Source organism: Talpa europaea (genome assembly GCF_964194135.1).
Source record: "Talpa europaea genome assembly, chromosome: 6".
In the NCBI taxonomy this organism is placed as follows: Eukaryota; Metazoa; Chordata; class Mammalia; order Eulipotyphla; family Talpidae; genus Talpa; species Talpa europaea.
This window is the reverse complement of record NC_140072.1, coordinates 6,564,374-6,576,129: the sequence shown is the minus strand read 5'-3', so window position 1 is coordinate 6,576,129 and position 11,756 is coordinate 6,564,374. Positions and strand designations below refer to the sequence as shown.

Here is an 11,756-nt window from a genome sequence, read left to right as displayed (position 1 = left end):
GCAAAAGCCACCTCTCCTTACCCAGGACGCATACAAAAGGCGGTGTATCAGTGGTATTTACAGAAATGTTCCCCGGGGGGTATCAAGTGGCAAACCCCTTACGTGGCATCTGCTGGAACTTAAGCACCATTTTAAAAAGAAGGAATGACGTTCTGTGGTTTGGAAACTTGGAACAAGCAGGTGACTTCAACAGCCCCAGAGGCTCCCGACCGTCACCGATTCGCCCGCTGTCTCGGAGGTGACACGGAGGCGCCGGCCAGGGCCCCCCAGCATCCCAGCTCGGGGGGCTCTGGCCTGAGGTCCTGGCAGAACCCACACTGTCCTGCTCCCCGCCCAGATCCAAACTCCACGGGGGGAGAAGGGGGTGGAAAGAGGGGACCGATTGGAAAGTAAACCAACATTCTTAATGTCAACACAATGTTTGTTAAAAAAAATCAAAATGTGCAAAGTGGCAGCGACTGTCCGGTTCTGAGAAACGTTTAGCAAGTCCGAGCGTGTTCAATTTTCTTGAGCAGCTGCTTCTGCCGCGCCTGCAGCTTCTCCTTCTCCAGCAACAGCTGGTGCTCCTCGGCCTGCAGGGAGTGGACGTACTCGGTGGCCTTTTTCAAAATGACCACCTTGGCGGCCTTGTCGTTCTTCACCAGCTCTGGCACGTGGTCCCTGAGTGTCAGGAAGCTGGAGCGAAGGTCGTTGCGGCGCTGGCGCTCCAGGATGTTGTGGTTCCTGCGCCGCTCGCTGTCCTCTGAGTCGGAGTTGCGGGGGCTCAAGCTCTTGGCCTTGGGGGGCATGACACTCTTGAGGGGCCGCGGAGAGGCCTCGCTCTTCATCTTCTTCTGGGGCGGCGCGTCCTCGCTCTCCACGTAGGGGGACGGGGCGGCGTAGTTGTGCTGCTGGTGGATGGGGACGCAGCGCTTGAGGATCAGCTCGCCCGGCTGGACGCGCCCTGGCCCCAGGGCTGCGCTCTTGGGGCGCACGGTGATGGTGAAGGTGGTGACCGCCTTGCTGTTGGAGGTGGAGCGACGCTTCTCCACGGTCACCACGTCTATCTCCTCCTCCTCGTCTTCCTCCTCATCGTCTTCATCATCTTAGGGAACAAGGTGAGAGTTACACTCGTGGGGAGATACATATGAATCAAAGCAGATTGAATTATACTAGTATGGAGTCTAGGGACACCAACATACATAGTCTCTGCAGCAGCCTCTGAGTCATAGCTTGTTACACCAGACCCCCAAACAGAGGCCTCTGTAAGGTAACTATAGCTGGAAACCCCTTTTCCTGAACCATTAAAGCCCAGCCTGTTCAGCTCTGCTCCCCTCTTTAGCAGGTGGCAGACATATAAAGAACCTGGGCTTTGGAGCCAGAGAATTCCGGCCCATCACCCACTAGTTGTGCAAGTTCCTTAACCTTGGAAGCCTCAGCGTCCTCAGCTGCTCAGTGGGGCCACCAGCCTGTCTGGAGCTGGCCTGAGTTGGTCCAGCAGAGTTAAGGTTTGTACACGAGTTTCGGGGTCCTCCCCGGCTGACCCCAAACTTATTTACAGCTGTCTGTGCTTAATGGAGATCCCTCACCTTAGGCGCCTTACTTAGCAATTAGTTTTTTATCTATTTTTTTTTTTTTGCAATTAGTTTGATTTTTTAAGTCCTTCTGCAAACCAAAAGAGTAACTAAGGAAGAAAAATGAACTCCTGTTCCCTCAACCTGGGTTTCTACAGTAAGCGTTTCTGTTTTTCTTTGCAGCCAACAAAGATCCAATCTTCCCGATAAACTCATCATGCACCCGAGCTCTAACCCCCAAAATGGAAGCAGCTCTTCCCCAAGTCACCATTAATAACAGCAACAACAAAAACATGTAGCATCATGCATACCTTCTCCCCTCTCCACACTGACTACCGCACCGGGAGAGAAAATTATTGTTTAAAAATGCAAGCATGAAAATCAAAACACATCTTCTGCTTGATCTGAAGGGGACCGGAAAGCTGAACAATTGTGGGATTTGTTCTAAAGCCGAAATGTGAGGCTGTTCCAGTCTGTGGGTCCCTTTAAGCCAGTGTTTTGGTTTCCTGCCAAGAAGACAGCTGTTGGAAGGAAGTGCTTCCTCACCCAAAGCTGTCAAGGCGCAGACATTAAAGGGACAGACCCGTTCCCAACTGGAGGCTTATCACCAATCGCCTTCCAGGAGCCTTGGAGAGATCCACCCTCAATCCCGAAGGCAGATTTCAGGCTTTTAATCCACCTGCTCTCGGCAAACACAGGGTTTCAAGGTCCCAGGGCCCCCAGCTCCAAGGGCAGGGCTGCTCAGGTATTTGGGAAGAGTTTCTTCGGCGCCGCAGCCCAGGGCAAGGTCTCGGGGTTAACCCTCCCGGTTCAGTTTCAGCCGGTGGTGTTCACACAATAGAACTAATCAATGCGGGCTTCCCGGGCCCCGCATTCCTGGAGGGCCGGCGCGGTCACACCCTCCCCTCGAAGGGCACTGGGTCACAAACACCACTCGGGTTTCCAATTAGCCCTGCAAGTCCGGCTGCACGACAGAAGTGGACCGAGCGCCCACTGCCCGCGTGGAGAGGCGGCCGGGCGCGCGGAAGCCGCCGAGGCCCTGTGCGCACTGGCCGGTGGGCGGCCGCCGCCAGGGAGGGGTGCGCCCCCCGCCAACCACCCCCCCCCGCCCCGGCCTTTCAGGCGCTGGCCGGCCTGGGGCCTGCACGTCGCCGCCTGCTGGCCACTTACCAGGAGCAACTGGCCCACCACCCACGGGGGAAGGAGGGCGCGCAGAGGCCCGGGGTTAGGAGAAAAACAACAACAAACCGGTGCCAGTCATCTGTGCCGTCTCGCTCTAACTTCCTGCGCGGAGCAGGATCCTGCACCGCCGGGTCCCTCTCCGCGCCCCTCGCCCCCACACCCGGCCGAGGCCCTTTCGCCTCCTGCTAACAGGTTTCCCCAAACACCTACCCGGCATCTTCAGCCACCCAACTTTCCTTCAACGGCACCCGGGGAGCGGGCGCCCGGGCTGGTCGGCTGGCTAAGCGTCCTGCCTAGCTGGCTGCCTCCGGGGACCGCGCCGCAGAGGCGGGGGACGCGGCGCGCGCCGGGGTGGGGGCGCCCGAGCAGGCGCCCCGGGGCCGGGGGGATGGCAGGAACTTCGGCGAAGGTGGGACTCAGGAAAACACCCTCCCAGCGGCTTCCACTCACCTTCTCCTGCTCCCCGGGCCCCCCTGGGCGGACACGGGACCCCCCCCCCAGCAGAACCACCTCGCAGCACGCCCCGCGCCCCCCAAGCCTCTGAACCGCCGCCGCAACAAAGGCGCGCGGGTCCCCGTCCCGGCCCCGCGCGCGGCGCAGCGGGCTCGGCCTTACCTGAGTCGCTCAGGGTGTCCTCGCCGGAGGTGCTCAGGGCCTTGGGGTCCCCGCCGCCGGCCGGGCGGCCGCCGGCGCGCGCAGGGGCGGCCGCGGGGGCTCCGGGCGGGGGCGCGGCGCCGGCGCCGGGGGTGCCCGCGGGCCCCGGGGCGGCGGCCGGGGCGGCGGGCGCGGGCTCGCGCTTGGTCACCGGGAACGGGAAGACCACGGCGGGGTCCACGCACTCGGCGGCCGCGTGCGCGAGCTCGGCGGGCAGGGCGGGCCCCGCGCGCCCCGAGGCCGCCGCGCTGGGCCCGCGGCCGGCCGGGCTGGCGGCGCCCGCGCCCGGGGCCGGGGCGGCGGGGCTGGCGGCCGGGGGCGCGCGGCCGTGCTGCAGCTTCTCGCTCACGGCGCGCTCCAGCTTCTCGCGCGCGGAGAAGCCGCTCCACATGCAGTCCTGCAGGATGACCGGGTTGGGCGTGAGGCCGCCCAGGCCCCCCAGGCCGAACGCGTCCTCCTCGGCCGGGTTGCCCCACAGGTCGGGCTCGGGCAGCAGCATCATCTCCGTGGCCCAGCTGGCGTGCTCGGGGCTGTGCTCGGGGAAGGCGCGGCTGGGCGACAGCGGGGGCGTGGGCAGCAGCTCAAACTTCTTCCAGATGTCCTCCCCCGGGGGGGTCGAGTCGGGGCCGCCGAAGTAGAAGTCGTCCTCGTCGGGGTAGAAGCAGGGCTGCAGCGAGTCGAACTCGAGGTCCGGGTTCTTGCTGAGCATCCCCGGCATGGTGGACGCGGTGCAGCTCGGCATCGGCGCGGCTCGCCTCCCGCCCGGCGACGGCGCGCGGCGGCTCTGCGCCCGGCTCGGGGCGGTGAGGGGGGTGCTTCCTTCCCGTGTGGGGCGCGGAGAGCGGGGGCGCGCGCCAACCTCCGACTCTGCAACCGACAGACACACCAGACCCGGGTTGGGTGGGTTGGCAAGCGGGGTCGGAGGGGGGGGGAGCCCAGAGAGGGGGTGCCCCCCTCGAACCCACCCGGTCCTCGGGTCTGGGAGCCAAGCCCCCCACTCGGCTCGGTGCTCCCGAAGGTGGAGGAAGTTCTGTCTCTCGCCCGCTCCCTCCCTCCCGCCTTTTGTGTACAAGCTGTCTACGGCGGGGTGGGAGGGGGCATGCAGATGCGGGGGGCGGTGGCGTGGCTCTGCAACTTTGGAAACTGCCATTTCATTCACACCAGGCACCGCTGCCGGGGGGAGGGGGCGGCGCGCGGCTGCAGAAGGCGAGCTCCCTCCAGCTCGCCGCCCAGCGCGCTGCACCGAGGTAGGGCCAGCTGCGCCCGGCGCCCCCCCGGCCACCCCGCCAGGCACGGGGAGTACCCGCAGTCTCCCCTCTGCAAAATTGCAACCTTGGGAGCGCAAGCCCTGGCGGGGGGGGGGGGGGGGAGGAAACTTTGCAGATTTAAAGACCCAGACCTGGAGACCAACAACAGCCACCCAAAGGCACGAGCCTCCCCCCGCGCTGGAGCCGACTCCCCTCACCATCCACCCGCTGCAGGGAGAGTCCTGCCAACAGCTTATTTTGAACCTCTCCAAACCCACCCGGGCGCCTCCCACCCCCAACAGCCTCCTCTTCCCGGGAGAGGGGAGCAGCTGAGCCCCGGTCCCCGGGAATGGTGCAGGGGTGCCAGCGCAGGGGGGGTCCCTGGGAGAGTCGGGGCCGAGGCAGCCGTGACCCAGATTACCACCGCGGCGGCCTCGCCCTGTCCAGCCCCCCTCCTCCCTCCTCTGGGGGCACCCTTCGGAGAAGCACCCCAGCTTCGGGGTGGGGACGCACAGGCTCCGACACGGACAAATGTTCCGGCGAAGGGCGAATTTCTTCTCGCTGGAGCCATTACAGACCCCTGACAAGGGCAGCGCGAGGATTTGGGCGGGTCTCTTTCTGCCGGGGTGCCTGCGGGGCTGGAGCTGGCTTTGCAGGGGAAACCCCGCGATGGTTTTGTCTCGCCGGCAGAAGCGGTCCCCGGGGTGCGCTCCCGCGCCCAGGGCGCGAGCCGCGGGCCGGCGCAGGGCTCGCCTTCCCGGGGCGCGGGCGGCTCCCGGGGCGCCCCGAGGCTGGCAGCCCCCGCTCCTTACCTCCCGCCGACTGCCGGGGATTCAGAGGCGATTCTGCGCCAGGGTCTCCGGGTGGCCTGGGGCGGCGGGGGGGTCCTCGGGCGGCTGCAGTCTGTGCGCGCTTGCGCCTGGCCAGCGCGAGCTCGACTCCAACCCAGTTCCCAGGAGCCCCCCGCATCCACCCAGCGCGTCCAGACAGATGACTGTCACTGGCTGCGCTTTGAAGCTCGGGGGATATTATTAACTGAAAAATCTGACACACCCGGGGGGCGGGGAGAGAGGGGGCTGCGGCACAGACAAGGGGAGGGAGAAAGCGCGAGCAAAGCAGCTTTACCCCGCCCTCCTGATTTCCATAAAATCAGGGGAGGCGCCAAGGCTTTCGCGCCAAAAGCCACTTGCTTTTCTTCTTTGCAGAGAGGCGGCTGCAGAGCTGGGCAGCCCGGGGTGTCCGCCCGCCCCTGCAGACCCCGGGTTGCGCCCGCTGCGCTCTGCAGACCAGCTGCGCGCCGAGCGGGGCCGAGCAGCACCCACCCCCGGGCCGGGCCAGAGCTGGGCATTAAAAAAAAAAAATTTCCGGTGGGCTCGGGGGTGTGTTTTGGGCGGGGTGGGGAAGGGGGAGCTCGCCCGTGCCAGCCCCCGCCCCGGCTGCGTTTTGTTCTGCAAAAGGCTTGCTCGGGTGTGCGCTCCGGGGAGGCTAGACCCGGGCGCGGGAGGGGGAGGCGCGCACGTACCCATCGGGGCTGGAGCCGCGGGATGTTTCTAGTTTTAAATTGAAAGGAGAGCGGCGCCCCCCCTTGTTTGAAAATAAATAAATAACTGCGGGCTGCGAGGGTGGCGCCGCGGTGGTTTCTTCGGCCGAAGGCGACACCTCGCGGAGACCGAGCAGAAAGCGGAGCTGCGGGCCCCGGGGAAGGGGCTCGAGGGGGCGCCCCGCCGCTCTCCCGCGCCCCTGGGGCCCAGCGGGGCGGCACGTCCGGGTGGGCGCGGGGTCCCCACAGCGGCCCCACCGGCTCCCAAATTACCCTTTTCAAAGCCCACATTTTCCCAGTTATGGGGAGGTGGGTCAGGGTCACCTAGAAGGGCCGGTGCACACCTCCTGCAGCCCAAACCTCGACTCAAAACATGACCCCAGATTGTGGGGAGAGAGCGGGAAGCTGCTGTCGCTGCTTGGCCTCGTTGTGCCTCAGTTTCCCCGGTGGTGAAGTGGAGTCAGTAATGTTTCTTACCTCACAGGATTGTTTTGGGAATAAAGTTAGCAAAGCGCGTGCCAACTGCCCACCACATCAAAGGTGAGCAAGCTGCTACCTTAGAGGCCCCGGGGACCATGAACACCCCCTTCCAGCCCCGGTGGGCCTGCATCCCACCCCCACTGTCAAATCCTCCCGCACGCTGGGGGAGTGGCGAGTTCACAGATTATTACCCCTACCCCCAAATTCCCCCTGACAACCCCGGCCTCTGGTGCAACGTCCTTCTCAGCCAAACACACGGGAGGTGGGATTTTGCCTTGAAAAACATTCCTCGGATTGTTTGGGGGCCCGGGGATCGGACTGGGAAAGCTTCTTCACCTCCCTTTTCCTCAACTGGAAATGCCTGGCAGGGCTGCCATTCACCCCAGCATTCAAAGGAGTTAGGGGTGAGGATGCAGAGTGTCAGGGGGCCAGTGTGTAAAACGCTCACGTATTAGCATTTGTGAAGGCTATTCCAGGCCGACCCGGGACACCCACAGGAGGCTGGGGGAGAGGGAGATTCTCCAGGCGCTAGGAAGTGGCCCAAGAATGCGGATGAGCTGCCCTTCCAAGCACCTTTATTATTATTATTTTCCTCACATATGTAAAGCACTTCACCTTTGCAAAAGCCCTTAACACCCCCAACTGCTGCTTTTCCCTAAGCCTCTCTCCCCAAGCCAAACCGGGCCCTCCTTCCTGTTGTGTTCTTGCTGAGCACCCAGGCGTTTCCTTCTCAGCATTTACCTCCATTGGTGATTGTAGATGCCAGGGAGTGTTTCATGCCCTCCCGGCACCTACAGAAATGGGCTGTCACCCTCACTAGGCCTGTGAGCCTCTGGAGGAGAACTCAGATCTGTTTTGCCCAGGAGTGACTCCCCCAAGCAAGCAGAATACCTATATACACAGTAGGTCCCCGAGGATGTTGCTCAGCGATCCCTGACCGAGTCCCGAGACACCCAGCTCTTCCAAGATAGATTCTGTTTATCAGCAACAGTGGGAGAAGGAAGCATCATTCCAGAATCTTCTGGCTTCCAGCAGCAGCCCCAGAAAAGACCCTACCTGTTCACCAGGAGGTTGTGACATTTGAAAGTCCTAACCCTGTTCTTCTCCCGGACCTGTGCCCTTCACGCCACCCGTCCTTTGTCGTGGGACAGAGTGTACCAGAAAAGGAGGGGACAAGGACACAGAGACCTGGCTACTCTGGGTACCGTGGCGTGTCCTCTCTGGACCTCAATCTCTAATCTCCTTGTACCGCAAGCCAGTAATTACCAACAGGTCTGAATTTGAAGGTGAACAGAATGATAAAATTCAACAAGTATTTATTGGAACCTTCACTTGAAAACGGGAAGATAAAAGACTAGAAAAACCTTGTTCTTGCTGGTTCCTACTCTTGCTCGTAGAGAAATCTCAAATTCCTCTGTAAGAGGTTAACATGCTCTCAGACGCCGTGGAACACATGCTAGATGAACCTGAGATGACTTCGAAGACAAGGATTGGCTCAGAAGAGAGATGACCACCAAAGGCGCAGATAAGAGCTTGTCAAGGGCAGAGGGAGATATGCACTAATAATAGACCCACAGATAGGACCAGGTTCTACATGAGATTTGGTTTATAAAAAAAGGAGATTTTTGAGGAGGAGGAAGAATGCTTTGATTTACAAATCCTTTCTTTATAGGATTACGATAGCAATTTAAATTTACAGTTAAAGCACATCATAGACATAATCAAAAGCCAACAGTAGTGTGACATGAAATACTAGCCTCCTAGTATTTTTGGGTGCACATGCATCCAAAGAGCTCCTGTCCATTGAAGAGAAAAAACAGCTTGATAAAAATATGGGTCCAGGATGAAAGTGGGTAATTCACTAAATAGGAAATGCAAATCGTCCATAAACATAAGAAAAGATGCTCAGGCATCCTAGTAGTCAGGGAAATGCAAATTAAATCTTAAAGAGATTAACATTTTGTGGTCTAGCAGATTGGGCCAAGTGTTGGCCAGGCTAAGGAGGGGGATGGAGGGGCCTCTCCTACACTGTTGGTGTTTGGGCCCCAATAGAAGGGAGAAGGAGCTCAGGGTGTTATAGGACAGGGAGAGGGGTAGCCCAAACCCCGCAAACCTGCCTATTCTAAATGGGTTCTGCCATCTGCCGCATCAACACAAAACATAGGAGACTTTAATGGGAAGGAACTTTAATAAAACTAGGAAACAATACAGGTAAGGCAAAGAGTCTAGTTTCTAAATGAAGCACCCAAAGTGACCCGTCCCCTCGTGGGTAAAAGTCCATCCAAATGGGATCGGCCCAGAACAAGGCCTCAAAGCCTGCTACAAGTCTAAAGCATCTTCCAGTGGGGACCCACAGAAAAGGGTCACAAACAACTGGACAAGCCCGGAAGGAAAAGAGCAAAATCAACATCAAGATAAAAGCTGCCATGGTCACCTCCCCACGGGTCTCACCCACATCTGTGTCACCCAGTCCATGACCAAAAGACAAGCGCAGTTTCTTCACGTGTCTCTAGGCTCCATGCGCTTCCTCCAGGTTCTCCTGGCTCCATCCTGCTTCCTTCCTCAGTCTCTTCTGCTGCTTCTCCTCTTCCTGCTCAGCTCCACCCTCCCTTGGATGGGGCAGGGAACCTCCCCCTTTCCTGGGGACCACCCTGTTACAAGGGGACTGTGGTGATGGTGCACGGATGCTTTGGTGGTGGAAATTCTACCGACACTACACCTGAGAAAAAACAAACATTGTCTAAAAATGAACAATGATGTAAAATATATATAAATAAATTAAGAAAAAAAATTTAAAAGGAGTAAAAGCAACCCCACTCTTTGGAATCCGTCCTACCAGACATAATAAAATAAATGCATCAACTATATCAACAAGAATATGTGTTGCAGCACTGTTTGTAAGAACAAAAATATTGCAAACCATCTAAATGGATATCAATTGGGAAATGGTTGAATCTGTCATGTGTCTATTCAGTGGAATAATGGGCAGCCACTGAAAGAGAATATGTTAGGTCTCCAGGTACTGAGTTGGAAGCTGTCCATGACTGTGCAGAGAAATATGCAAGGTGTCCACAGTGCGTCTGGCATTCTGGATGTATGGGTACTTAGCATTGTCTACATAAGCCCAGCCACAAATCAAGTGGAATGCACCACAAATTGTAGCTGTGGTTTCCTTTAAGGAACGGAATTCCACAGGTTGAGAGAAAAATTCCCTCTTTATTTTTTTTTTAAACCATGGGGGTTATGAGCAAATTTAATCTTTCATTCTGGTTATCTTTCCCAAAAATATTGCTGTTACTCCCTTGGAAAGCCAACCATCTGGGGGAGGAAAGCATCCTGGTGTGAAACCAGTAGCCACCCCGTTTCCCTTTCATTTCCCAGGCTTTCTCTCAGACCAAAGTGTGCTGCCTCGCTGAGTCAGCAGAGAGTGGGTTCAGAGAGACAAAGATGGCACAGAATGGGCACTGGTTTATTAGGATTAGCCAAGCAAAGCCATTTAAAGTATACGATGTTGCATCTGCCCAAGACCAGACAGATATTTTTTTTTTTGACTTCTGAGACTGGAGGAAAATTTGAGACCCAGCACCGAGAGAGCTGGGAGAGGGAGGGGTTTATTGGTAAAGGCTCATTATATGAAAACAAAAATTATCCTCATTGAATGCCAGTGATTTAATTATAGCTTTAGAATAGGAGAAGTATCCAACAGGCCCTCAGCCCCCTCCAAGACATGATTTCGCATCATTAGAAGCAGCTCAGATCCTCCCTCCACTGTGGAATCTTCGCTTACATGGAATTGGGAAAAGGACTAAGGTGGCTTGAGGAACATGCTTGATAATCCAAAGAACTCTGGGGATGGAAGGTGCCAGAACTTACTTTACACTAAAACAAGCTAGGAAGGCTCTTGTGGGAGGCAGGCAGTTGCCCGGGGCCCTCCCAGGAGACCTTGGGCAGAGACGTTGAACTTGAATTTGTCCGTGCATCAGAAGGGCTTGCAGGAAGGGAACCCCGAATCAGAAGGAGCCTGAACGGGTACCAGGGATCTGACTCCAGACCTGGTTTTCAGATCCACTTGGCACTGCCCCGTAGAAGAAGCAGGGCTTTCCCCACCCCATCTTCTTTTCCCGGGACTCCTTTCCAGTGGCAGTGATTTAATTTGTGTGTGTCCAGATCTTCTCTGCTGAGGCTTGCAGAGCTTCCGTCCAGGTGGCTACGCAACAGATACTATCTCGCCCATTGACTCTTTCTTGTTAAATTCAATTTCCTTCAATGCTGGAGACACAACCTGTAACTATAACCCCTAGGACTGCCCAGGCCCCACCCTCATATGTTTCTGGGGGCCTATTCAGTTTCCTTGTGTCTAAGTAGTGACCAGTGATAAGTCCTACTCAACCTATCCCTTTCCAGAAGTTGTTGTGTCTGGCTTAGAAAGTCTCCTTCCTTACTGCTTACTCAAATCCTTGCTTAAAGATTAGCTGGAGACTCTCCAGGGAGGAATGCCGACCTTCCATCCCTAACCCTACTCCTTCCTCCAAATCGCCGATATACTGCCTGCTGCCCGCTAGCCAACTAGCAGAGCCCAGCTGGGTTCTTTATCAGGTCCGTGTGTGTGTGTGTGTGTGTGTGTGTGTGTGTGTCCCCTCACAAGATTAGCTGTTCCTGAGCCCCAGGAACCTTCTCCCCTCCTCCCCATGCATCTTTCACAGCATTTGCTGTCATGAATGGTGGAGCGATCCAGCAGGCCCCACCAGGTCCTCTGCCATTCTAACCCACTCGGACAGCCACAAGGAGCCTTCATTTCTTGTCCTCAAATTAGAATCTTATAAGGAATAGCGGGAACACACCCAGCGTGGACAGGCTTCTCTCTCCCCAGATGACCTGCAGGGGCCCAGCAAATCCAGTGTCAACAGGCCATAGTATCCAGGATGCAAGTCGGCTCCCTGCTTTCCTGGGATGAGTTAACAGTCCTTTCCCCTTTCCCCTACCAGAACCTCTCCTGGGCCAGCCCCCCTCCCTATTCTTAGCTTGCCCATAACCCAGTCACCTTGGTCTTAGCAGGCGGTATGGCAAAGTCAAGGTCCTGGAAGGGGGTCGTGGGAGGAG

General features: G+C 57.7%; 1 protein-coding gene across 2 annotated transcripts; it reads right to left on the bottom strand.

The window, feature by feature from the left end:
• Nucleotides 1-479: 479 nt before the first annotated feature.
• On the bottom strand, nucleotides 480-5,605 carry MYCN (MYCN proto-oncogene, bHLH transcription factor; the record flags this gene model as incomplete). 2 transcript variants are annotated; one of them, XM_084235016.1, is made up of 2 exons in its annotated part: nucleotides 480-1,084; nucleotides 5,449-5,605. In XM_084235016.1, the coding sequence occupies 2 exons, from the start codon at nucleotides 5,603-5,605 to the stop codon at nucleotides 480-482; spliced, it is 762 nt and encodes a 253-aa protein (XP_084091142.1). The 2 variants fall into 2 exon arrangements, with proteins under 2 accessions (XP_084091142.1, XP_084091141.1); XM_084235015.1 differs by lacking the exon at nucleotides 5,449-5,605 and adding an exon at nucleotides 3,351-4,242.
• Between the last annotated feature and the right edge of the window lie 6,151 nt (nucleotides 5,606-11,756).